This window comes from Oncorhynchus tshawytscha, linkage group LG05 (assembly GCF_018296145.1).
Source record: "Oncorhynchus tshawytscha isolate Ot180627B linkage group LG05, Otsh_v2.0, whole genome shotgun sequence".
Lineage (NCBI taxonomy): Eukaryota > Metazoa > Chordata > Actinopteri > Salmoniformes > Salmonidae > Oncorhynchus > Oncorhynchus tshawytscha.
This window is the reverse complement of record NC_056433.1, coordinates 9,471,892-9,499,793: the sequence shown is the minus strand read 5'-3', so window position 1 is coordinate 9,499,793 and position 27,902 is coordinate 9,471,892. Positions and strand designations below refer to the sequence as shown.

At 45.0% G+C, this 27,902-nt stretch overlaps 1 protein-coding gene across 2 annotated transcripts in view; it reads left to right on the top strand.

Moving 5' to 3' along the window:
- Positions 1–27,902, top strand: part of LOC112249821 (ryanodine receptor 3-like) — a 101,364-nt gene that overhangs the window by 26,062 nt on the left and 47,400 nt on the right. For both annotated transcript variants that reach the window (XM_042321431.1, XM_042321430.1), the window contains exons 16-38: positions 49–169; positions 640–809; positions 3,160–3,380; positions 4,089–4,179; positions 4,619–4,759; positions 8,335–8,498; positions 8,728–8,806; positions 11,105–11,194; positions 13,768–13,902; positions 14,024–14,095; positions 15,617–15,692; positions 16,319–16,442; positions 21,988–22,103; positions 22,243–22,310; positions 22,408–22,529; positions 22,861–22,910; positions 23,132–23,192; positions 23,554–23,792; positions 24,138–24,219; positions 25,039–25,169; positions 25,660–25,778; positions 27,042–27,240; positions 27,600–27,694. In XM_042321431.1, the coding sequence (XP_042177365.1) occupies positions 49–169; positions 640–809; positions 3,160–3,380; positions 4,089–4,179; positions 4,619–4,759; positions 8,335–8,498; positions 8,728–8,806; positions 11,105–11,194; positions 13,768–13,902; positions 14,024–14,095; positions 15,617–15,692; positions 16,319–16,442; positions 21,988–22,103; positions 22,243–22,310; positions 22,408–22,529; positions 22,861–22,910; positions 23,132–23,192; positions 23,554–23,792; positions 24,138–24,219; positions 25,039–25,169; positions 25,660–25,778; positions 27,042–27,240; positions 27,600–27,694 (2,766 nt within the window). The remainder of the gene's footprint in view (positions 1–48; positions 170–639; positions 810–3,159; positions 3,381–4,088; positions 4,180–4,618; positions 4,760–8,334; positions 8,499–8,727; positions 8,807–11,104; positions 11,195–13,767; positions 13,903–14,023; positions 14,096–15,616; positions 15,693–16,318; positions 16,443–21,987; positions 22,104–22,242; positions 22,311–22,407; positions 22,530–22,860; positions 22,911–23,131; positions 23,193–23,553; positions 23,793–24,137; positions 24,220–25,038; positions 25,170–25,659; positions 25,779–27,041; positions 27,241–27,599; positions 27,695–27,902) is intronic.

Sequence of the window (27,902 nt, the reverse complement as noted above, 5' to 3'; positions counted from 1 at the left end):
TCTCTCTCTCTCTCCCTCCCTCTTTCTCTCCCTCCCTCCTTCTTTCAGCTGATCAACAAGGGTAAAGGCGAGGCCTTGCGTATCCGTGCCATCCTGCGCTCCCTGGTTCCTACTACAGACCTGGTTGGCATCATCAGTATTCCACTCAAGATGCCCATCGTCAATAAAGGTAGGACCCAGTAACATATTTTAACACATATTACTCAGTAGAATGTATTGGTTCTATCAGAACTTTCATATCCTTAACGTCCAATTTTGGTTGGATTTTGGCTTCTACCTCTTCCTCCTTCTCTACCTCTTCCTCCTCCTCCTCCGCCTCTTCTACCTCTTCCTCCTTCTCTACCTCTTCTTCGTCCTCCTCCCCCTCTTCTACCTCTTCCTCCTTTTCTACCTCTTCCTCCTCTACCTCTTCCTCCTTCTCCACCTCTTCCTCGTCCTCCTCCTCCTCTTCTACCTCTTCCTCCTCTACCTCTTCCTCCTTCTCTACCTCCTCCTCTACCTCTTCCTCCTCCTCTACCTCTTCCTCTTCTCTACATCCTCCTCTACCTCCTCCTCCTCTTCCACCTCCTCTTCCTCCTCTATCTCTTCCTCCTCCACCTCTTCTTCCTCCTCCTCCTCCTCCTCCTCCTCCACCCCCAGACGGTAGTGTGACAGAGCCAGACATGTCGGCTAGTTTCTGTCCGGACCACAAGGCCCCAATGGTGTTGTTCCTGGATCGTGTGTACGGCGTGGAGGACCAGAGCTTCCTGCTACACCTGTTGGAGGTGGGCTTCCTGCCTGACCTCCGTGCCTCCGCTTCCCTGGACACGGTGAGTAGAAGAGACCAATCAGTCAGTCAGTCAGTGAACCAGTCATTCAGTCAGTCAGTCAGTGAACCAGTCATTCAGTCAGTCAGTCAGTGAACCAGTCAGTCAGTTAGTGAACCAGTCAGTCAGTGAGTGAACCAGTCAGTCAGTCAGTCAGTCAGTGAGTGAACCAGTCAGTCAGTCAGTGAGTGAACCAGTCAGTCAGTCAGTCAGTGAACCAGTCAGTCAGTCAGTGAACCAGTCAGTCAGTCAGTCAGTGAACCAGTCAGTCAGTCAGTGAACCAGTCAGTCAGTCAGTTAGTGAACCAGTCAGTCAGTCAGTGAACCAGTCAGTCAGTCAGTGAACCAGTCAGTCAGTCAGTTAGTAAACCTGTCAGTCAGTCAGTGAACCAGTCAGTCAGTCAGTGAACCAGTCAGTCAGTCAGTCAGTGAACCAGTCAGTCAGTCAGTGAACCAGTCAGTTAGTGAACCAGTCAGTCAGTCAGTGAACCAGTCAGTCAGTCAGTGAACCAGTCAGTCAGTTAGTGAACCAGTCAGTCAGTCAGTGAACCAGTCAGTCAGTGAACCAGTCAGTCAGTGAACCAGTCAGTCACAGTCAGTCAGTCAGTTAGTAAACCAGTCAGTCGGTCAGTGAGCCAGTCAGTCTTCCCTGGACATGGTGAGTAGGAGAGAGTCTTTGGTTGGTCAGTCAGTCAATGAGAAAACACAGCAAACATTCACATATCAATCAACCAATCAATACATCTATTCATTCATCCTCTCTCCATAGCTTGTAATAACCTCTTGTACGTGTAACAACATGTTTATCAAAGAGCTCTAATGACGACAGTAACAGAGTTGATGAGTTGTTGGGTAAATATTGACTGCTGTTTTGCACCTTGGTCCAAGTGAATCAGGTTCAATGTGAATCCATGTTAATCAAGTTCAATGTGGATCAATGTGAATCAAGTTCGTTGTGGATCCATGTGATTCAAGTTCAATGTGGATCCATCAAAACAAGAAAAGTCTGTTTGATAAACCTTAGTTCAGTTTACTCATCCCAGCTCCATCTGGTCCTGTGGGGGAGGATTAGTATTCCCCACGCTGGCACGGAAACTGTAGCCATGGGAGACCGTTGCCATGGGACCATAATCCCTTGGGAGAGACAGAGAGAGAGAGAAAGCGACGCTGACAGTCCCCATTTATCTCAATGCATGCTGAAACCGTCTGCCTTAGAGGTCACTGTGACCTCAGGGATAATGTCTAACACACAGGTGGAACCGAACTCAGTCCTTTGATTCATGGTTGTGTACTTGACATGCCGAGATTCTCTCTAATAGTTGTGTAACGGTGGTAAGTCAGTCACCAACCGTTGGTCCTGGAGAGTTGTTGGGTGGGCCGGCTTTTCTTTCAGCCCAGCTCTAATGAATAGTTGTTAAGCTGGACGGGTGGGTTAGTGCTATGTTGGAACCTGCTAGGTTGGGGAGGCAGGTAGCCTAGTGGTTTAGAGGCAGGTAGGATAGTGGTTTAGAGCCAGGTAGCCTAGTGGTTTAGAGGCCGGTAGCCTAGTGGTTTAGAGCAGGTAGCCTAGTGGTTTAGAGGCCGGTAGCCTTAGTGGTTTAGAGGCCGGTAGCCTAGTGGTTTAGAGGCCGGTAGCCTAGTGGTTTAGAGGCAGGTAGCCTAGTGGTTTAGAGGCCGGTAGCCTAGTGGTTTAGAGGCCGGTAGCCTAGTGGTTTAGAGGCCGGTAGCCTAGTGGTTTAGAGCAGGTAGCCTAGTGGTTTAGAGGCAGGTAGCCTAGTGGTTTAGAGCAGGTAGCCTAGTGGTTTAGAGGCCGGTAGCCTAGTGGTTTAGAGGCCGGTAGCCTAGTGGTTTAGAGGCCGGTAGCCTAGTGGTTTAGAGGCAGGTAGCCTAGTGGTTTAGAGCAGGTAGCCTAGTGGTTTAGAGGCAGGTAGCCTAGTGGTTTAGAGGCAGGTAGCCTAGTGGTTTAGAGGCAGGTAGCCTAGTGGTTTAGAGGCAGGTAGGATAGTGGTTTAGAGGCAGGTAGGATAGTGGTTTAGAAGCAGGTAGCCTAGTGGCTTAGAGGCAGGTAGCCTAGTGGTTTAGAGGCAGGTAGCCCAGTGGTTTAGAGGCAGGTAGCCTAGTGGTTTAGAGGCAGGCATGTCAGTGACATGTCAGTCTGTTTACCTCTGGTCTATCCTCTGTCATTCACTAACATGTCAGTCTGTTTACCTCTGGTCTATCCTCTGTCATTCACTAACATGTCAGTCAGTTGACCTCTGGTCTATCCGCTGTCATTCAGTAACATGTCAGTCTGTTGACCTCTGGTCTATCCTCTGTCATTCAGTAACATTTCAGTCTGTCCTCTGGCCTGTAGGATGTGCTAAGCACCACAGAGACAGCTCTGGCCATGAACAGGTACATCGGTTCAGCCCTGCTTCCCCTGCTGACCAGGTGTGCTGGCCACTTCTCTGGCACGGAGCACTACGCGGCGCTCATCGACTCTACCCTCCACACTATCTATCGGCTGTCCAAGGGCCGCTCCCTCACCAAGGCCCAGAGAGACTCTATCGAGGAGTGTCTGCTTGCCATCTGCAAGTAAGAACTAACAGACTAGCACCATGTTATAAACCTCTAAGGCTCTGTTGATGCCCTGGGCTCTGCTGTAACTGTTGTGTTGTCAGGACAATGATCAACCAATCTGTAGCTGTGGTGTTGTCATGACAATGACCAACCAATCTGTAGCTGTGGTGTTGTCATGACAATGATCAACCAATCTGTAGCTGTGGTGTTGTCATGACAATGATCAACCAATCTGTAGCTGTGGTGTTGTCATGACAATGATCAACCAATCTGTAGCTGTGGTGTTGTCATGACAATGATCAACCAATCTGTAGCTGTGGTGTTGTCATGACAATGACCAACCAATCCGTAGCTGTGGTGTTGTCATGACAATGACCAACCAATCTGTAACTGTGGTGTTGTCATGACAATGATCAACCAATCTATAACTGTGGTGTTGTCATGACAATGATCAACCAATCTGTAACGGTGGTGTTGTCATGATAATGATCAACCAATCTGTAACTGGTAGCTTTATAGCAGAGCTTTCACAAAATGTTTTTTTTCCGGTCGAAGTCGGAGTGTTCACGGCTTATTCCCTGATTCTGGAATCTTCCAACTGGGAATTTTGTAAAAGTTACTGACGTGTGCGACCCTAGTTAGAGCCTTATATTCCAACCTGAGATATGTTCGTATTTGACTGTGTGTCAATCACAGCTCTCTCTTCCACCTGCTGCCCTACAGACACCTGCGCCCTTCCATGATGCAACAGCTGCTGAGACGTCTGGTGTTCGATGTTCCCCTGCTGACGGAGTACTGCAAGATGCCACTCAGGGTAAGATCCCATGCTCACAGAGTACTGCAAGATGCCACTCAGGGTAAGATCCCATGCTCACAGAGTACTGCAAGATGCCACTCAGGGTAAGATCCCATGCTCACAGAGTACTGCAAGATGCCACTCAGGGTAAGATCCCATACTGACAGAGTACAAGATGCCCCTCAGGGTGAGATATCTCTCCTTCTCCGTGTGATAGGAGAACGACCAGAAGAACAGTTTGTTTGTGTTGCTGACTGTTGCCAGAGAGGAAATGTTTAAAAAGGACAAGCTGTCACGAGCTTCATCCTCTCCTAATAAGATGTGTTTATGACAGTCTGAAATACGAATCATATCATTACCCTGGTTTACATCAGCACTGAGCTGCTATATCTATCATCACGGGGACCTGAGGGTTTGTCAACACTAGTCAACTGTTGTCTCTTTGTGTTTCCTCCAGCTGCTGACTGAACACTATGAGCAGAGCTGGAAGTACTACTGTCTTCCCTCGGGGCTAGGGAGCTCCGGCATGGCCTCGGAGGAAGAACTGTTGCTCACCAAGAAACTCTTCTGGGGAATATTCGACTCCCTCTCAGCGAAGGTACAGATGGACGGTACTGTTATGTGTAGCCTACAGACTCTGTGTTGTCCCTCAGCTCTGCTTTAATAGGATGCTAATGAAGGCTTAAGGGGTTACAGTACATTACTTTACTCCCGACTGACTTGCATCTAGGTAACAGATTCCTGGTAGTGTGAGTGTCTCTAGGTAACAGATTCCTGGTAGTGTGAGTGTCTAGGTAACAGATTCCTGGTAGTGTGAGTGTCTCTCTAGGTAACAGATTCATGGTAGTGTGTGTCTCTCTTGGTAACAGATTCATGGTAGTGTGTGTCTCTCTAGGTAACAGATTCATGGTAGTGTGTGTCTCTCTAGGTAACAGATTCATGGTAGTGTGTGTGTCTCTCTAGGTAACAGATTCATGGTAGTGTGTGTCTCTCTTGGTAACAGATTCATGGTAGTGTGTGTCTCTCTTGGTAACAGATTCATGGTAGTGTGTGTCTCTCTAGGTAACAGATTCATGGTAGTGTGTGTCTCTCTAGGTAACAGATTCATGGTAGTGTGTGTCTCTCTAGGTAACAGATTCATGGTAGTGTGTGTCTCTCTAGGTAACAGATTCATGGTAGTGTGTGTCTCTCTTGGTAACAGATTCATGGTAGTGTGTGTCTCTCTAGGTAACAGATTCATGGTAGTGTGTGTCTCTCTAGGTAACAGATTCATGGTAGTGTGTGTCTCTAGGTAACAGATTCATGGTAGTATGAATGAGAGAGAGAAATACAGTGGAAGAGGACTGTGAACTGAGCTGGAGTGTCGCTGAAATATGAAATAGATTAATCATTTATCAGACTGTGACAGATCACTGCTATGTGGCTCTGCAGTATTTCTCTCTCTCTCTCCCCCTATGCCCTTCTCTTCCTCTCGCTCTCTCTTCCTCATTCTGCTCCCCTCTCTCTCTCTCTCTCTCTCTCTCTCTCTCTCTCTCTGTCTGTCCTCTTTTGACCCAACTGCCCCTGTCTAAGAGAGCAGCAGAGAGAGCTAGAATGAGAGAAAGTAACAGATAGTCTGGAAGACTTTCTAATATCTATTTGTTACCTCACCCCTCTGTCTCCCCTGTCTCTATTTATTACCTCACCCCTCTGTGTCCCCTGTCTCTATTTATTACCTCACCCCTCTGTCTCCCCTGTCTCTATTTATTACCTCACCCCTCTGTCTCCCCTGTCTCTATTTGTTACCTCACCCCCTGTCTCCCTGTCTCTATTTATTACCTCACCCCTCTGTCTCCCCTGTCTCTATTTATTACCTCACCCCTCTGTCTCCCCTGTCTCTATTTGTTACCTCACCCCTCTGTCTCCCCTGTCTCTATGTATTACCTCACCCCTCTGTCTCCCCTGTCTCTATTTATTACCTCACCCCTCTGTTTCCCTCTGTCTCTATTTATTACCTCACCCCTATGTCTCCCTGTCTCTATTTATTACCTCACCCCCTGTCTCCCTGTCTCTATTTATTACCTCACCCCTCTGTCTCCCCTGTCTCTATTTATTACCTCACCCCTCTGTCTCCCCTGTCTCTATTTGTTACCTCACCCCTCTGTCTCCCCTGTCTCTATTTATTACCTCACCCCTCTGTCTCCCCTGTCTCTATTTATTACCTCACCCCTCTGTTTCCCCTGTCTCTATTTATTACCTCACCCCTCTGTTTCCCCTGTCTCTATTTATTACCTCACCCCTATGTCTCCCCTGTCTCTATTTATTACCTCACCCCTCTGTCTCCCCTGTCTCTATTTATTACCTCACCCCTCTGTCTCCCCTGTCTCTATTTATTACCTCACCCCTCTGTCTCCCCCTGTCTCTATTTATTACCTCACCCCTCTGTCTCCCCCTGTCTCTATTTATTACCTCACCCCTCTGTTTCCCCTGTCTCTATTTATTACCTCACCCCTCTGTCTCCCCTGTCTCTATTTATTACCTCACCCCTCTGTCTCCCTGTCTCTATTTATTACCTCACCCCTCTGTCTCCCCTGTCTCTATTTATTACCTCACCCCTCTGTCTCCCCTTTCTCTATTTATTACCTCACCCCTCTGTCTCCCCTTTCTCTATTTATTACCTCACCCCTCTGTCTCCCCTGTCTCTATTTATTACCTCACCCCTCTGTCTCCCTGTCTCTATTTATTACCTCACCCCTCTGTTTCCCCTGTCTCTATTTATTACCTCACCCCTCTGTCTCCCCTGTCTCTATTTATTACCTCACCCCTCTGTTTCCCCTGTCTCTATTTATTACCTCACCCCTCTGTCTCCCCCTGTCTCTATTTATTACCTCACCCCTCTGTCTCCCCCTGTCTCTATTTATTACCTCACCCCTCTGTTTCCCCTGTCTCTATTTATTACCTCACCCCTCTGTCTCCCCTGTCTCTATTTATTACCTCACCCCTCTGTTTCCCCTGTCTCTATTTATTACCTCACCCCTCTGTTTCCCCTGTCTCTATTTATTACCTCACCCCTCTGTCTCCCCTGTCTCTATTTATTACCTCACCCCTCTGTTTCCCCTGTCTCTATTTATTACCTCACCCCTCTGTCTCCCCTGTCTCTATTTATTACCTCACCCCTCTGTTTCCCCTGTCTCTATTTATTACCTCACCCCTCTGTCTCCCCCTGTCTCTATTTATTACCTCACCCCTCTGTCTCCCCTGTCTCTATTTGTTACCTCACCCCTCTGTTTCCCCTGTCTCTATTTATTACCTCACCCCTCTGTCTCCCCTGTCTCTATTTGTTACCTCACCCCTCTGTTTCCCCTGTCTCTATTTATTACCTCACCCCTCTGTCTCCCCTGTCTCTATTTATTACCTCACCCCTCTGTCTCCCTGTCTCTATTTATTACCTCACCCCTCTGTCTCCCCTGTCTCTATTTATTACCTCACCCCTCTGTCTCCCCTTTCTCTATTTATTACCTCACCCCTCTGTCTCCCCTTTCTCTATTTATTACCTCACCCCTCTGTCTCCCCTGTCTCTATTTATTACCTCACCCCTCTGTCTCCCCTGTCTCTATTTATTACCTCACCCCTCTGTCTCCCCTTTCTCTATTTATTACCTCACCCCTCTGTCTCCCCTTTCTCTATTTATTACCTCACCCCTCTGTCTCCCCTGTCTCTATTTATTACCTCACCCCTATGTCTCCCCTGTCTCTATTTATTACCTCACCCCTCTGTCTCCCCTGTCTCTATTTGTTACCTCACCCCTCTGTTTCCCCTGTCTCTATTTATTACCTCAACCCTCTGTCTCCCCTGTCTCTATTTGTTACCTCACCCCTCTGTTTCCCCTGTCTCTATTTATTACCTCACCCCTCTGTCTCCCCTGTCTCTATTTATTACCTCACCCCTCTGTCTCCCCTGTCTCTATTTATTACCTCACCCCTCTGTTTCCCCTGTCTCTATTTATTACCTCACCCCTCTGTCTCCCCTGTCTCTATTTATTACCTCACCCTCTGTCTCCCCTGTCTCTATTTATTACCTCACCCCTCTGTCTCCCCTGTCTCTATTTATTACCTCACCCCTCTGTCTCTCCTTTCTCTATTTATTACCTCACCCCTCTGTTTCCCCTGTCTCTGTTTGTCTCCCCCCATACAGAAGTTTGACTCTGACCTGTTCAAGACTGGCATGGCCTGTCTGAGTGCTACCGCTGGGGCGTTGCCACCTGACTATGTGGATGCCAGCCCTGGTGCCACCCTGGAGAAGCAGGCGTCTGTGGATGCACACGGCAACTTCGACCCCAAACCCATCAACACTGCCAAGTAAGTGGCCCAGGGAGAGAGAGACTTTGACATTTAAAAGCTGTTATTGAACACAAATGACCAAAAGTAGGACATGAAGGTCAGAATCCCCAGAACACACAGGCTCATTATGACACCATATAGGACTAAAAGATGGGAGCAGAGTGAGACTAACCCTTACTGCACTAGATGTCTGGGCTGTATTAAAAGGAAGGACTAACAGTGGTGTCTGTCTCCTCCTTCTTTCTAGTATCTCCCTTCCAGAGAAACTGGACTACATCGCCAACAAGTTTGCAGAGCATTCCCACGTCAAGTGGTCCTCAGAGAAGGTACTGTAACCTCACAACTAGGTTCAGACACTGTCTTTCCTGTATATGAGTTTAAATGTAAGTTATATTACAGTTGAAGTCGGACGTTTACATACACTTAGGTTGGAGTCATTAAAACTTGTTTTTCAACCACTCCACAAATGTCTTCTTAAGAAACTATAGTTTTGGCAAGTCGGTTAGGACATCAACTTTGTGCATGACAATACATTTTTCCAACAATTGTTTACAGACAGATTATTTCACTTATAATTCACTGTATCACAATTCCAGTGGGTCTGAAGTTTACATACACTAAGTTGACCGTGCCTTTAAACAGATTGGACAATTCCAGAAAATGATGTCATGGCTTTAGAAGCTTCTGATAGGCTAATTGACATAATTTGAGTCAATTGGAGGTGTACCTGTGGATGTATTTCTGGTTCATCCTTGGGAGCAATTTCCAAATGCCTGAAGATACCACATTCATCTGTACAAACAATAGTGCGCAAGTATAAACACCATGGGTCCACACAGCCGTCATACCGCTCAGGAAGGAGACACGCTGTCTCCTAGAGATGAACGTACTTTGGTGCGAAAAGTGCAAATCAATCCCAGAACAACAGCAAAGGACCTTGTGAAGATGCTGGAGGAAACAGGTACACAAGTATCTATATCCACATAACCTGAAAGGCTGCTCAGCAAGGAAGAAGCCACTGCTCCAAAACCTACATAAAAAAGCCAGACTACGGTTTGCATCTGCACATGGGGACAAAGATTGTACTTTTTGGAGAAATGTCCTCTGGTCTGATGAAACAAAGAATAGAACTGTTTGGCCATAATGACCATCATTATGTTAGGAGGAAAAAGGGGGAGCCTTGCAAGCCGAAGAACACCATCCCAACAGTGAAGCACGGGGGGTGGCAGCATCATGTTGTGGGGGTGCTTTGCAAGAAGGGACTGGTGAACTTCACAAAATAGATGGTACATGAGGAAGGAAAATTATGTGGATATATTGAAGCAACATCTCAAGGCATCAGTCAGGAAGTTAAAGCAAATTGACAATGACCCCAAGCATACTTCCAAAGTTGTGGCAAAATGCTTAAGGACAACAAAGTCAAGGTATTGGAGTGGCCATCACAAAGCCCTGATCTCAATCCCATAAAAAATGTGTGAGCAGAACTGAAAAAGTGTGTGCGAGCAAGGAGGCCTACAAACCTGACTCAGATACACCAGATCTGTCAGGAGGAATGGGCCAAAATTCACCCAATTTATTGTGGGAAGCTTGTGGAAGGCTTCCCGAAACATTTGACCCAAGTGAAACAATTTGAAGGCAATGCTACCAAATACTAATTGAGTGTATTGTCACAGGCCGGCTCATAGCCTGTAGCAAAAATGAAGGGACACGAACAACAGGTATGGGCCAATCAAAAAGGTTCTTTATTGTAAACCAAAACTATTAACTTTAAACAAAGAAAAAGGAATGAGGTGTGAAAGTATCATCATGTAAGGTGTATGTAAAGTGCAGGTATGCATGAACCTGTGTGTGAATGACTGAGTGAAAACTATGCAAAACTACAAAGGAACAAACACAACAAGATCATACCTGGAGGAGCAGAGAGAGAGAGAGAGAGGTGTTTAGTGAAGCCATTCAAATACCCTGAGCCCAGGTGACTCCAATCACTAACGACCCTCCTCTGCCTGCAGGAGGAACCGCCCCTGCACTGCAGAGGAGGGGCCGTGACAGTATGTAAATTTTTGACCCACTGGGAATGTGACTAAAGAAATAAAATCTGAAATAAATAATTCTCTACTATTATTCTGACATTTCACATCTTAAAATAAAGTGGTGATCCTAACTGACCTAAGACAGGGAATTTTTACTCAGATTAAATGTCAGGAATTGTGAAAACTGAGTTTAAATGTATTTGGCTAAGGTGTATGTAAACTTCCAACTTAAACTGTACATCGCCAAATTCCTGGCCTAACATGGCCTAATTCTTGGCCTAATTCCTGGCCTAACTCCTGGCTTAACATGGCCTAATTCCTGGCCTAAGTCCTGGCCTAACAAGGCCTAACTACTGGCCTAGGTCCTGGCCTAACATGGCCTAATTCCTGGCCTAATCCTGGCATAAGTCCTGGCCTAATTCCTGGCCTAACATGGCCTAATTCCTGGCCTAAGTCCTGGCCTAATTCCTGGCCTAAGTCCTGGCCTAACATGGCCTCATTCCTAGCCTAAGTCCTGGCCTAACACCTAGCCCTAACTTGGCCTAATTCCTGGCCTAACTCCTGGATTAACAGGGCCTAATTCTTGATTTCCAGGTGACAGCGGGTTGGAAAATGGGAGAGAGTGTGGATGACAAGGCTAAAACTCACCCACTGCTGAAGCCGTATAAATCACTCAGTGAGAAGGTACTGTTGATTACTATAACACTAACCTGTCACTCAGTGAGAAGGTACTGTTGATTACTATAACACTAACCTGTCACTCAGTGAGAAGGTACTGTTGATTACTATAACACTAACCTGTCACTCAGTGAGAAGGTACTGTTGATTACTATAACACTAACCTGTCACTCAGTGAGAAGGTACTGTTGATTACTATAACACTAACCTGTCACTCAGTGAGAAGATACTGTTGATACTGTTGATTACTATAACACTAAACCTGTCACTCAGTGAGAAGGTACTGTTGATTACTATAACACTAACCTGTCACTCAGTGAGAAGGTACTGTTGATTACTATAACACTAACCTGTCACTCAGTGAGAAGGTACTGTTGATTACTATAACACTAACCTGTCACTCAGTGAGAAGGTACTGTTGATTACTATAACACTAACCTGTCACTCAGTGAGAAGATACTGTTGATACTGTTGATACTATAACACTAACCTGTCACTCAGTGAGAAGATACTGTTGATACTGTTGATACTATAACACTAACCTGTCACTCAGTGTGAAGGTACTGTTGATACTGTTGATACTATAACACTAACCTGTCACTCAGTGAGAAGATACTGTTGATACTGTTGATACTATAACACTAACCTGTCACTCAGTGAGAAGATACTGTTGATACTGTTGATACTATAACACTAACCTGTCACTCAGTGTGAAGGTACTGTTGATACTGTTGATACTATAACACTAACCTGTCACTCAGTGAGAAGATACTGTTGATACTGTTGATACTATAACACTAACCTGTCACTCAGTGAGAAGATACTGTTGATACTGTTGATACTATAACACTAACCTGTCACTCAGTGTGAAGGTACTGTTGATACTGTTGATACTATAACACTAACCTGTCACTCAGTGAGAAGATACTGTTGATACTGTTGATACTATAACACTAACCTGTCACTCAGTGAGAAGATACTGTTGATACTGTTGATACTATAACACTAACCTGTCACTCAGTGAGAAGATACTGTTGATACTGTTGATACTATAACACTAACCTGTCACTCAGTGTGAAGATACTGTTGATACTGTTGATACTATAACACTAACCTGTCACTCAGTGAGAAGATACTGTTGATACTGTTGATACTATAACACTAACCTGTCACTCAGTGAGAAGATACTGTTGATACTGTTGATTACTATAACACTAACCTGTCACTCAGTGAGAAGGTACTGTTGATTACTATAACACTAACCTGTCACTCAGTGAGAAGGTACTGTTGATTACTATAACACTAACCTGTCACTCAGTGAGAAGATACTGTTGATACTGTTGATACTATAACACTAACCTGTCACTCAGTGAGAAGATACTGTTGATACTGTTGATACTATAACACTAACCTGTCACTCAGTGAGAAGATACTGTTGATACTGTTGATACTATAACACTAACCTGTCACTCAGTGAGAAGATACTGTTGATACTGTTGATACTATAACACTAACCTGTCACTCAGTGTGAAGGTACTGTTGATTACTATAACACTAACCTGTCACTCAGTGAGAAGGTACTGTTGATTACTATAACACTAACCTGTCACTCAGTGAGAAGATACTGTTGATACTGTTGATACTATAACACTAACCTGTCACTCAGTGAGAAGATACTGTTGATACTGTTGATACTATAACACTAACCTGTCACTCAGTGTGAAGATACTGTTGATACTGTTGATACTATAACACTAACCTGTCACTCAGTGTGAAGGTACTGTTGATTACTATAACACTAACCTGTCACTCAGTGAGAAGGTACTGTTGATTACTATAACACTAACCTGTCACTCAGTGAGAAGATACTGTTGATTACTATAACACTAACCTGTCACTCAGTGAGAAGGTACTGTTGATTACTATAACACTAACCTGTCACTCAGTGAGAAGGTACTGTTGATTACTATAACACTAACCTGTCACTCAGTGAGAAGGTACTGTTGATTACTATAACACTAACCTGTCACTCAGTGAGAAGGTACTGTTGATTACTATAACACTAACCTGTCACTCAGTGAGAAGATACTGTTGATTACTATAACACTAACCTGTCACTCAGTGAGAAGGTACTGTTGATTACTATAACACTAACCTGTCACTCAGTGAGAAGATACTGTTGATTACTATAACACTAACCTGTCACTCAGTGAGAAGGTACTGTTGATTACTATAACACTAACCTGTCACTCAGTGTGAAGTTACTGTTGATACTGTTGATACTATAACACTAACCTGTCACTCAGTGAGAAGATACTGTTGATACTGTTGATACTATAACACTAACCTGTCACTCAGTGAGAAGATACTGTTGATACTATAACACTAACCTGTCACTTAGTGTGAAGGTACTGTTGATACTATAACACTAACCTCAGAATCCAGAACCACATTTATTTGCACTAGCTAGCTAGATAGCGAGCTAACGATCTGTCACGTGAGATTAGTGTATTAATTGTGACAGAAATAATTCAAAGGGTCATTTCCACAGTGTGTGTGCCTGTGTCCTCCCTGTGTAGGAGAGGGAAACATACCGCTGGCCAGTGAAGGAGTCTTTAAAGAGCATGCTGGCAATGGGTTGGAACATGGAGAGGACCAAAGAGGGAGAGGCCATGTTCATCGAGAAACAAAGCAAGATCTCCGAGTCCACTCAGGTAGTGTGTGTGTGTGTGTTTTCATTTTCTTTTTTAATGGCTAACATCACCCCACGTCGATCCATCAGATCACCCATTTCTGTAGTTATTGATTCATTGTATTATGTTTTAATGTTGACAGGACAACGATAACGAATTCATCCTGGAACCACCCTTGGACCTGAACAATATTACTCTATCCAGAGAGTTGCAGGTTGTTGCCATGGAACAATTGCTCTGTTGTTTATGTTAATGTCATTGAACAATGTCCTCCAGAACGTTTTACCCTCTTATCAAATTCTGATACTATATAATGTAATATGACGTCATATGGGTCCTGGTGGTTAGAGCAGGTAGCCTAGTGGTTAGAGCAGGTAGCCTAGTGGTTAGAGGCAGGTAGTCTAGTGGTTAGAGCAGGTAGCCTAGTGGTTAGAGCAGGTAGCCTAGCGGTTAGAGCAGGTAGCCTAGTGGTTAGAGCAGGTAGCCTAGTGGTTAGAGACAGGTAGCCTAGTGGTTAGAGACAGGTAGCCTAGTGGTTAGAGGCAGGTAGCCTAGTGGTTAGAGCAGGTAGCCTAGTGGTTAGAGACAGGTAGCCTAGTGGTTAGAGGCAGGTAGCCTAGTGGTTAGAGGCAGGTAGCCTAGTGGTTAGAGGCAGGTAGCCTAGTGGTTAGAGGCAGGTAGCCTAGTGGTTAGAGGCAGGTAGCCTAGTGGTTAGAGGCAGGTAGCCTAGTGTTTAGAGGCAGGTAGCCTAGTGTTTAGAGGCAGGTAGCCTAGTGGTTAGAGACAGGTAGCCTAGTGGTTAGAGCAGGTAGCCTAGTGGTTAGAGCAGGTAGCCTAGTGGTTAGAGCAGGTAGCCTAGTGTTTAGAGGCAGGTAGCCTAGCGTTTAGAGGCAGGTAGCCTAGCGGTTAGAGGCAGGTAGCCTAGCGGTTAGAGGCAGGTAGCCTAGTGGTTAGAGGCAGGTAGCCTAGTGTTTAGAGGCAGGTAGCCTAGTGGTTAGAGGCAGGTAGCCTAGTTTTTAGAGGCAGGTAGCCTAGTGGTTAGAGGCAGGTAGCCTAGTGGTTAGAGGCAGGTAGCCTAGTGTTTAGAGGCAGGTAGCCTAGTGGTTAGAGCAGGTAGCCTAGTGGTTAGAGCAAGTAGCCTAGTGGTTAGAGCAAGTAGCCTAGTGGTTAGAGCAGGTAGCCTAGTGGTTAGAGCAGGTAGCCTAGTGGTTAGAGCAGGTAGCCTAGTGGTTAGAGCAGGTAGCCTAGTGGTTAGAGCGTTGGGACTAGTAACCGAAAGCTTGCAAGATCAAATCCCCGAGCTGACAAGGTACAAATCTGTCATTCTGCCCCTGAACAAGGCAGTTAACCCACTGTTCCTAGGCCGTCATTGAAAAAAAGAATTTGTTATTAACTGACTTGCTTAGTTAAATAAAAGGTAAAACATATCTGATGTCATGTTACTAAGCAGGTACAGTGTTCTGTGGGGCATGGTTGTTTCTCTGTACTGTGCATCAGACATGGGCTCACATGCTATTGGAATTTGTTGTGCTTTGTTTAAGATTACAATAGGACAAATAGAACAGTCCCAAAAGTACAAACCCCACCCCGCCTGCCACTCTAAAGAAGGCTAAAGAAAACACTCAAAAGTATTTGAAAGATTTCAAATAGTATTGGAACCCAGGTCTGTTGTACACCGTGACACATTCAAGTAAGTGATTGTTCTCCATGTCCATGTGTGTGTTCCCCATTGTAGGGGATGGTGGAGGTTGTAGCAGAGAACTACCACAACATCTGGGCCAAGAAGAAGAAGACTGAGCTGAACAGTAAAGGTATGTAGTCCAGTCACAGGGCCCAGGCATCCCTTGTAATCACCCAATGAGATACATGGTGTGTTTGTAAATTAACTCTGGAGTGCCAGAGTGAATTTGTACATTTGTAAATTCTGAGCATTTCGCTCTCGCTTGGAGTGTTCAGATCGCACACTGGATGCTCTGTTCTAGGAGGTTGATCCGAGTGTTCTGACCACACAAAGGCATTCAAGCACCCAACCAAACTGGCTAAAATGTGCTCCCTTGCTAGTTACTTCCAGACACAAATGAGAGAACCTCACTCTGACCATTTTACTCTCCCTAGCAGAGCTGGTTAGGCTGCTTTCATGTTATCCAGAATGTTAGTGATTAACTGTGCTGCTGGTAACAATTGAATTACGTTTTTTTTTCTCCTGACGTTTACTGACACCAGTCTTATTCAATGGGTATTGCACGTAAATTCCTCAGTTATTCTGCTCTCTGGCACAGACAAGAAATCGGAGTAGATCCCCAAAGTGACTTTACAAACGCACCCTCAGTAACCACCCAGGAATACAGCATGCTAAGTGTACATTTAAGCTTGTGTAAGACTTGACTGTACGTTTGTGAACGTGTTGCCACTGTTTGATGTGTCCTGTCTGTCTCAGGAGGAGGGAGCCACCCGTTGCTGGTGCCCTATGACACCCTGACAGCCAAGGAGAAGTACAGAGACAGGGAGAAGGCCCAGGATCTCTTTAAGTTCCTGCAGATCAATGGATATATCATCACCAGGTCAGAGACTCCGCCTAACTACCTCACCTGTTTACTGCACCTGTCTGTTACCACCGAGGATTGCAAGCAATCAGTTAATCAATCAATCTGCCAATCACAGTTTCTTACATTCTGTCAAAGTCACGTTCAGTGGGCAACTGAATGTCTTGAAATGGAAGAGATACCACCTGAACTTTTATCCTGACGACTCACACTAAGTTCTTCAGCTGCTCTGTCGTTAGCTACATACTTCAGTCTGAGACTGCCATCCTTGAAGTCGTTTGTGGTGACGAGGGTCACGAGGAGTGTTGTACAAAACAAATCTCGTCAGAGATTGGATCGTCTCTAACAAATCAGAGTATCAAAAAAACACTAATCAGCAGACTAAAACACTAATCAGCAGACTAAAACAGTATTCAGCAGTGTCGTGTCTTTGGCATCATTAAATTGAAGACTGTTATTCTATCAAATCAATTCTCTGTAATTATTATTACGTGATTAAACTAATCATGTAAGTGTAATTAACTAGGAAGTCGGGGCACCAAGGAAAATCTTCAGATTACAAAGTTATAATTTTCCTAATATAACTCTTCAGATAGTTTAATATCTGATCAATTAGTCTTCTAAATAATTAATTAATTAATTGATCAGATTTACCTCACGTTAGTCTCATTCCAAATGTCATAAGTTGTTGGTTATCTGCACGAACCCAGCCTTCACTATGAATCATCCATACATCAATTGTCTTAATCATTTATTTACTTACTCACTAAATAATCACAGAAATGCATAACAAACAAACAGTAGATATGGTTACAAGGAAATGATAGGGGATGTGCCCTAGTGGGTTAAACCGGTATGACGGCTTGGTAGACAAAGGGGAGTGGGTGTGGACTGAGAAGGGTGCAAAAGACAAAAGTCACTACACAGTTGATAATTATAATAATTGAAATGCTAATCCTTTGCACATGAACGCTCACTCTTTCGGGAATTATTGCAATCAATATATATATTTACTCTCAGTGTGTCGTTGTGATCTCTGTTGGAATCGTCCGTCTTTCTGTTGGAAGGTTCAATGTCTCTCTCTGCTCCCATGAAGTATTGGTTAGAATGGATACTTCAGAGTACCATTCAGAAATGTTCTTATAGAATAGATGTTTCGGCGGTTGTCGGTCTTCACATTTCAGGTCGACATAACTTCTAGCTGCAGACTAGTAATTAGTATCTACGATTTGCTCTTATTCTGTAGTAATCGATAGTCTCAGAGTTTCAACAACCATTACAACCTTAGCTTATAGTTGAGACTTCCGGCGCCGACAGAGATGGCCGCCTCGCTTCGCGTTCCTAGGAAACTATGCAGTTTTTTGTTTTTTTACGTGTTATTTCTTACACTAGTACCCCAGGTCATCTTAGGTTTCTTTACATACACCCGAGAAGAACTACTGAATATAAGATCAGCGTCAACTCACCATCAGTACGACCAAGAATATGTTTTTCGCGATGCGGATCCTGAGTTCTGCCTTACAACCAGTGTAACCGAGTGGATTACATGCAGCGACCAAAAAAAAACGACTCAGAAAAAGAGGGAAACGAAGCGGTCTTCTGGTCAGACTCCGGAGACGGGCACATCGTGCACCACTCCCCAGCATTCTTCTTGCCAATGTCCAGTCTCTTGACAACAAGGTTGATGAAATCCGAGCAAGGGTAGCATTCCAGAGGGACATCAGAGACTGTAACGTTCTTTGCTTCACGGAAACATGGCTCACTGGAGAGACGCAATCCGAAGCGGTGCAGCCAGCGGGTTTCTCCACGCATCGCGCCGACAGAAACAAACATCTCTCTGGTAAGAAGAGGGGCGGGGGCGTATGTCTTATGGCCAACGTGACATGGTGTGATGAAGGAAACATACAGGAACTCAAATCCTTCTGTTCACCTGATTTAGAATTCCTCACAATCAAATGTAGACCGCATTATCTACCAAGAGAATTCTCTTCGATTATAATCACAGCCGTATATATCCCCCAAGCAGACACATCGATGGCTCTGAACGAACTTTATTTAACTCTCTGCAAACTGGAAACGATTTATCCGGAGGCTGCATTCATTGTAGCTGGGGATTTTAACAAGGCTAATCTGAAAACAAGACTCCCTAAATTTTATCAGCATATTGATTGCGCAACCAGGGGTGGAAAGACCCTGGATCATTGTTACTCTAACTTCCGCGACGCATATAAGGCCCTGCCCCGCCCCCTTTCGGAAAAGCTGACCACGACTCCATTTTGTTGATCCCTGCCTACAGACAGAAACTAAAACAAGAAGCTCCCACGCTGAGGTCTGTCCAACGCTGGTCCGACCAAGCTGACTCCACACTCCAAGACTGCTTCCATCACGTGGACTGGGAGATGTTTCGTATTGCGTCAGACAACAACATTGACGAATACGCTGATACGGTGTGCGAGTTCATTAGAACGTGCGTTGAAGATGTCGTTCCCATAGCAACGATTAAAACATTCCCTAACCAGAAACCGTGGATTGATGGCAGCATTCGTGTGAAACTGAAGGCACGAACCACTGCTTTTAATCAGGGCAAGGTGTCTGGTAACATGACTGAATACAAACAGTGCAACTATTCCCTCCGCAAGGCTATCAAACAAGCTAAGCGCCAGTACAGAGACAAAGTAGAATCTCAATTCAACGGCTCAGACACAAGAGGTATGTGGCAGGGTCTACAGTCAATCACGGACTACAGGAAGAAACCCAGCCCAGTCACGGACCAGGATGTCTTGCTCCCAGGCAGACTAAATAACTTTTTTGCCCGCTTTGAGGACAATACAGTGCCACTGACACGGCCTGCAACGGAATCATGCGGTCTCTCCTTCACTGCAGCCGAAGTGAGTAAGACATTTAAACGTGTTAACCCTCGCAAGGCTGCAGGCCCAGACGGCATCCCCAGCCGCGCCCTCAGAGCATGCGCAGACCAGCTGGCCGGTGTGTTTACGGACATATTCAACCAATCCCTATACCAGTCTGCTGTTCCCACATGCTTCAAGAGGGCCACCATTGTTCCTGTTCCCAAGAAAGCTAAGGTAACTGAGCTAAACGACTACCGCCCCGTAGCACTCACATCCGTCATCATGAAGTGCTTTGAGAGACTAGTCAAGGACCATATCACCTCCACCCTACCTGACACCCTTGACCCACTCCAATTTGCTTACCGCCCAAATAGGTCCACAGACGATGCAATCTCAACCACACTGCACACTGCCCTAACCCATCTGGACAAGAGGAATACCTATGTGAGAATGCTGTTCATCGACTACAGCTCGGCATTCAACACCATAGTACCCTCCAAGCTCGTCATCAAGCTCGAGACCCTGGGTCTCGACCCCGCCCTGTGCAACTGGGTACTGGACTTCCTGACGGGCCGCCCCCAGGTGGTGAGGGTAGGCAACAACATCTCCTCCCCGCTGATCCTCAACACTGGGGCCCCACAAGGGTGCGTTCTGAGCCCCCTCCTGTACTCCCTGTTCACCCACGACTGCGTGGCCATGCACGCCTCCAACTCAATCATCAAGTTTGCGGACGACACAACAGTGGTAGGCTTGATTACCAACAACGACGAGACGGCCTACAGGGAGGAGGTGAGGGCCCTCGGAGTGTGGTGTCAGGAAAATAACCTCACACTCAACGTCAACAAAACTAAGGAGATGATTGTGGACTTCAGGAAACAGCAGAGGGAACACCCCCATCCACATCGATGGAACAGTAGTGGAGAGGGTAGCAAGTTTTAAGTTCCTCGGCATACACATCACAGACAAACTGAATTGGTCCACTCACACAGACAGCATCGTGAGGAAGGCGCAGCAGCGCCTCTTCAACCTCAGGAGGCTGAAGAAATTCGGCTTGTCACCAAAAGCACTCACAAACTTCTACAGATGCACAATCGAGAGCATCCTGGCGGGCTGTATCACCGCCTGGTATGGCAACTGCACCGCCCTCAACCGTAAGGCTCTCCAGAGGGTAGTGAGGTCTGCACAACGCATCACCGGGGGCAAACTACCTGCCCTCCAGGACACCTACACCACCCGATGCTACAGGAAGGCCATAAAGATCATCAAGGACATCAACCACCCGAGCCACTGCCTGTTCACCCCGCTGTCATCCAGAAGGCGAGGTCAGTACAGGTGCATCAAAGCTGGGACCGAGAGACTGAAAAACAGCTTCTATCTCAAGGCCATCAGACTGTTAAACAGCCACCACTAACATTGAGTGGCTACTGCCAACACACTGTCAATGACACTGACTCTACTCCAGCCACTTTAATCATGGGAATTGATGGGAAATGATGTAAATATATCACTAGCCACTTTAAACAATGCTACCTTATATAATGTTACTTACCCTACATTGTTCATCTCATATGCATACGTTGATACTGTACTCTATATCATCGACTGCATCCTTATGTAATACATGTATCACTAGCCACTTTAACTATGCCACTTGGTTTACATACTTATCTCATATGTATATACTGTACTCGATATCATCTACTGTATCTTGCCTATGCTGCTCTGTACCATCACTCATTCATATATCCTTATGTACATATTCTTTATCCCCTTACACTGTGTATAAGACAGTAGTTTTTTTTGGAATTGTTAGTTAGATTACTTGCTCGTTATTACTGCATTGTCGGAACTAGAAGCACAAGCATTTCGCTACACTCGCATTAACATCTGCTAACCATGTGTATGTGACAAATAAAATTTGATTTGATTTGATTTGATTTATACTGAGGTTTTTATGGTCTCTACTCAAACCTTTGCCCTCTCGGTAATCGAGGTATACATGGTCTGAAGTGGGCTTCTCCAGGTGGGGGTTATATTTGGAACAGCAGCAAAGGGCTGTCCCATGACGCCAGATCAATGTCTGTGCTCATGGGGCGGGACTTAGTTAAACTTTAAAGGGAATTGGATTCTCTTTCATTAAACAGTTTAAAATCACATTACATAATTTCATAAATAGTTTCATCTTTACTCATTCATTTTATACAATAATTAGATGCAAATCTCATAACGAAGACTCTTGTATAAACAGAGTTATGGTAATGTGGCTGTGTTGTCTCTCATGAGGTCACAAACATTAAACAAAACGGACCGGTCGTAGCTGGCTTCTCCACCGACCGTTTACACATTCTCCAAAACATGGATATTGTTCAGTTCTCAAGTTCTGTGAGGTAGAAGAAGTTCCTTTGCTCTACTGTGAACCCTCTCTTTATACCACATAGCCGGGGCGGAAGAGAGTCTCCTCATGGAATTTACGACCTGAGATAACAGACCTGGGTGTAGGAGGGAGAGAGAGGTGGTAAGAGAGTGGGGGAGGGTACTCGCCATACCCAAAGAGGGCCATATCATGACAGCAGACTAAAACAGTAATCAGAAGGCTAAAACACTCATCAGCAGGCTAAAACAGGCTTTCATGACAGTTACATATTAACTGCTGCAAACAAATGTCCCTTTTGGGGATCAATAAAGTACTATTGTTTGTTATTTATGTTCTGCAGAGACCTGAAAGACATGGAGCAGGACTCGTCGTCCATGGAGAAGAGGTTTGCCTACACGTTCCTCAAGAGGATTCTGAAGTATGTGGACTCAGCTCAGGAGTTCATTGCTCACCTGGGTGAGTCCACTCGGACATTGAATTAATTCATGTGCTTTGAAATATGGAATTGACAATTCATGTGAATGTAATTTAGTCAAGGTTAGTGTCTAGTTTAAGTTTTATACATATTTGAACATGTTTGTTTTTTTCTTCCCAGAGGCCATGGCCACCAGTGGAAAGACAGACAAATCACCCCACGATCAGGAAATAAAATTCTTTGCTAAGGTATGGATGTAAAGTCTTTCAACAATAGACAAGAAATGAATTGTAGACACTGTGGAATAAGTTCTCTAAACTCTTCTCCTCCCACCCTGCCCTATAGGTTCTGCTACCTCTCATAGACATGTACTTCAAGAACCACAGCATGTACTTCCTGTCCTCGCCCAGTAGGAACCTGAGCAGCAGTGGCTACGCCTCTAACAAAGAGAAGGAGATGATCACTAGGTAAGGTACCTGTAAGTGGGACTGGACACACTAGTGAATGATAATGTTGCCCGTCTGAAATCAACAGAGAATCCCCAGCTACAGTCTTCTGATGAGAGTTTGTCTAGTCAGAGACCTTTCAATAGACCTGTGAGAATCAGATAGGTGTAAGCAATATGGAGGAAAGTTCACCTAGCCTCATGTCTAGGGAAGGTAGTTACGGGTTGATTTCAGACTGGGCAATACAATAAACATGAACAACTTGTGAGCTATTTTCTTGTTTTCCTGCTTGGTTCTTCTCTCCTTTCTTTCTCTGGTTGTTTCATTCCCTTTGCTCTCCTTTATTTTCCAGCCTGTTCTGTAAGATGGCAGCTCTTGTCAGACACAGGATTTCCCTCTTTGGTAAGGACCACCTCGGTCATTGTCTTTACCTGTCTGTCAAGGTCTTTACCAGTGTGCCGGGCCTTTACCAGTGTGCCGGGCCTTTACCAGTGTGCCGGGCCTTTACCAGTGTGCCGGGCCTTTACCAGTGTGCCGGGCCTTTACACGCCTTTACACTTTATACTCGGTCAGCGCTGCTTGTACTCAGTGATTTCCATATCAATGACAATGTGTTCTCTTAGGGAGCGACTCGGCTGTTATGGTGAGCTGTCTACACATCCTGGCTCATTCCCTGGACACAAGGTAAGAGTCTTTTATAGAGCCTGTAGAACAAACCTCTGTCTTCCAATGCAGCTGTTTTTTAAAATCTCAATATCAAATCATTTCTGGGCAAAAATGAAGCACTTTACTGTGATTGTTTTCAATTAAAATGGTCAAAAAGAAACAAAAATAGCTTCTTAGCGAAGAGCAATTTATCAAGCAAGAATTTAGCTAGGACTGTCTAGGAGTTGTCTGAGTGGGGAGGGGAACACCGACAACTCGCTGTTATTGGCTGAGAGGTTTGAAACTGTATTTTTGTATTGGACAGTGATGAAGTCAGGCTCAGAGATGGTGAAGGCGTCGTTCTTACACCTCTCCTTCTGTCCTCTTCCTCCCCTCTCAGGACAGTGATGAAGTCAGGCTCAGAGATGGTGAAGGCTGGGGTCAGGACGTTATTTGAGAACGCAGCGGAGGACCTAGAGAAGACCCTGGAGATGCTGAAGCTGGGGAAGTTCAGCCAGTCCCGGAGCCAGATGAAGGGCTTGACCCAGAACATCACCTACGCCACCACCGCTCTGCTGCCCATCCTCACAGCCCTGTTCGAACACGTCACCATGCATAACTTTGGAGTCTACCTGCTGGGTGAATTGATGTTATTTGAATAGATTTACTCTGGTAGCACCATGCGCTTGTCCACTTAGTGCAATGGTTTTCAAACCTCTTCTCTGGGAGCCCCAGCTGTTCCCTGTATTTAAACTGTTCCAGAGCAAGCACAACTGATTCGACTTGTCAACTAATTATCGAGCCCTTGATTAATTTATTCAGGTCGAGCCCTTGATTAATTTACCCTGCCCTTATGCATCACAGGATCACTCAGTGGCAGTCAGATTGAGCAGGAAGCCCATCGTGGCCTTCTCTGAAAAAGAGAGTGTTAAATTGACTGAAGCTTGGCCTGGAAATATGACCTGTGTGTGTTGTGTTTTCCAGTGGATGATGTCCAGCTGTCGTGCTATCGCATCGTGACCTGTCTCTACTCATTGGGCACGGGGAAACACATCTTCATAGAGAGGTATGAGGCCCTCATCACATCAGCTACTGCAGGCGAGAGGATGACGGTGATCAAATCTCTCTGCATTATTGGAGGAGAAAAACTCCATCCAACACAGACTGGAAAAATCACAATGTCTGTAATCTTTTATGTATTCTATGTTACGTTTGAGTGCTGTAAGTGAGAGAAAAAAAAAGACTGAAAGCCGAATCGTGTTGGTTCTATTTTTAGCAATAAATAAATTCCATTGTCCTCTGTGTTGCTGATTATCCTCTGTCCTTCAGAGGGCTGTGACGCAGCAATGTACACATCTACTTTAAATGTGGATGGACAGTGTGTGTGTGTGTGTGTGTGTGTGTGTGTGTGTGTGTGTGTGTGTGTGTGTGTGTGTGTGTGTGTGTGTGTGTGTGTGTGTGTGTGTGTGTGTGTGTGTGTGTGTGTGTGTGTTAATGTCTCTGTGTGTATTAATGTCTGTGTGTGTGTATTAATGTCTCTGTGTGTATTAATGTCTCTGTGTGTATTAATGTCTGTGTGTGTGTATTAATGTCTCTGTGTGTATTAATGTCTCTGTGTGTATTAATGTCTCTGTGTGTGTATATTAATGTCTGTGTGTGTGTATTAATGTCTCTGTGTGTGTTAATGTCTCTGTGTGTGTTAATGTCTCTGTGTGTGTGTTAATGTCTCGGTGTGTGTGTTAATGTCTCTGTGTGTGTTAATGTCTCTGTGTGTATTAATGTCTCTGTGTGTGTGTATTAATGTCTGTGTGTGTGTATTAATGTCTGTGTGTGTGTGTGTGTGTGTATTAAAGTTTGTGTTAATGTCTCTGTATGTTCCCTCCAGGCACCTACCAGCCCTAGGGGAGTGTCTGGCCACCCTGGTAGGAGCAATGCCTGTAGCTTTCCTGGAGCCTGATCTCAATGCTCACAACCCCCTGTCTGTCTTCAACACCAAGACACCGCGAGAGAGGGCCAGTAAGTCACTACTCTGCAGTCGCAATACTGAATCATAACACTACCAATTCATCAGGACCAATCTATGCTTGATAACAACACAGATCCTCTTCCATTGATAACAACCCAGATCCTCACAGGGCCGTTGTCCTGGACACAGGGCCGTTGTCCTGGACACAGGGCCGTTGTCCTGGACACAGGGCCGTTGTCCTGGACACAGTTAAGCCTAGTCCAGGATCATGCATTTTAGTCCAGGACCAGGTTTAATCAATGTCTGGGAAACCAGTCCTATGTACTGTATATTAACGGTGTATAATGGTGATCCAGGCTGTGATTGGCCGTGATTGGGAGTCCCATATGACGGCACACAATTGGCCCAGCGTCGTCCGGTTTTGGCCGGTGTAGGCCGTCGTTGTAAATAAAAATGTATTCTTAACTGACTTGTCTAGTTAAATAACGATTTAAAAAAAATATTTTTAAAATGACTAACTCTGTGCCGTTCTCTGTGCAGTCTTGAGTATGCCTGACTCTGTGGAGGAGATGTGTCCAGAGATGCCTCGTCTGGATCGCCTGCTGAAGGACATCAACGACATCTCAGAGTCTGGAGCTCGCTACACAGAGATGCCACAGGTCAGTAGGGCTTGGACTGCAATTAACATGCTGTTATCACTATATCTGTTATCTCTATATCTGTTATCTCTATATCTGTTATCTCTATATCTGTTATCTCTATATCTGTTATCGCTATATCTGTTATCTCTATATCTGTTATCACTGTATGTTTTACCATGAAGCTGGATGTTCCTCCTTCGTGACCAGTGGTACTGTTTCATGCAGATCTCAGCTTTAAGGAGAGGAAATAATTAGGATAGAGCAGTGGTCCCAAACTGAGGGATCGCAAGGGGCAGAGCCCCCCCCCCAATATAATTATTTTTCCATTTTCCATTTTTTTAAGGAACTCAGTCCAGCTTTAAACTTACTCTTGAAAGTTGTAATAGTAGAATGTACAAGGTGCAATTTCTAAATTAGGTAGTTCATCATCAGTTCTTGTCATGTCAGTCATTACAGACCTCAGACAGCTATTTATAATTTGTCAGTAATGTCCAGATCAACTAGCCCATGTCAGCTAACGTTTTTTTAGCTAGGTTTTTTAGCCCATACATTTTGTAGTAATGTTCAAGTCACTGAAACATCACATGAAAACACATTAGACAGAATTGCAAGAAAATAAGCTTTAAAACAGCAACATTTTCTCTCCCCATGACAAAATGTATAGAATTGCAGGTAATAAGCTTTAAAACAGCAACATTTTCTCTCCCCCATGACAAAATGTATAGAATTGCAGGTAATAAGCTTTAAAACCTGCAAAAATGTTCTCTTTGCCAACAAGAGAGGGTTTGTGTCAGTTTGTGTCATGAACACTGCTTGTCCCTATATTAATATTTGTTGTATTTGTTGTGCGAGAGAAGGGGGGTGCAGGATGTTCCCCAATGCTGAAAGGGGGCTTGAGTGAAAATGTTTGGGAAGCCCTCGGCTAGAGCCTTGATCAAATCAAATCAAATTGATTTATATAGCCCTTCGTACATCAGCTGATATCTCAAAGTGCTGTACAGAAACCCAGCCTAAAACCCCAAACAGCAAGCAATGCAGGTGTAGAAGCACGGTGGCTAGGAAAAACTCCCTAGAAAGGCCAAAACCTAGGAAGAAACCTAGAGAGGAACCAGGTCAACTGAAACATCTCGACTAACGGAACTGGCGTGACGACATTCATTTTTATAATACTGTTATTATCGTGGTATAACTTAATATCACAATGATGGTGATATAACTCAATACCCTGATAATCGTAATATTACTTAATATGGTGTCGTCCCATCCCCGATTCCCCTCCAGGTGATTGAGGTGATCCTGCCCATGTTGTGTAACTACCTGTCCTACTGGTGGGAGAGAGGAACAGAGAACTCTGCTCCACACACCGCCTGCTGCACCACCGTGTGCTCCAACCACCTCAGCATCATCCTGGGGAACATCCTGAAGATCCTCAACAACAACCTGGGCATCGATGACGCTCCCTGGATGAAGAGGATTGCAGGTGGGATACTGGGTTATTATTACCTCAGGGCTAATGTTTTAACAGAGGAGGTTTTGGTGAACCACACTCGTGTGTTGAGGAACTTAGACCTGAAGACTTGTGTTAGCTCCCTGAGTCAATGTCTAGGCTTTAGCTCAGCGGGCTAATACAGTCTCATGGCACACAGGATACCCAAGTTTGAACCTAGCAGGAGTGTGAACCTAGTTGGCCAAGTTTGGTGGGCAATATGATGAGTGGTAAATACTAAGTGCTGTGTAGCATTGCCAGCCACAACTCATTTTATGAAAGGATAATTACACTAGTGTAACAACTCCTCAGTGAGACGAAAATACGATTTGGTTTCTCCTGTATCGTTGCAGTCTACTCTCAGCCAATCATCTGCAAGGCTGCTGCGGACCTACTGAGGAGTCACTTCCTGCCCACTCTAGAGAAACTCAGGAAGAAGACAGTGAAGGTGAGATGAGAGGAATTTAAACATATTCTTTGAACTGCTGTCCAGTTGTTCATTTTACATTTTCAATGGATCACATTGATCAAGCACACAACTGACTTGAATCCCAGATCTGTTTGCGCTGATTTCCTGACTCCTATGTCATTGTTTGGCGTGACAATGATGTAAGACTTGACAGTGCAGCAAGGCTAGTGTCATTAAAGTGAAACCC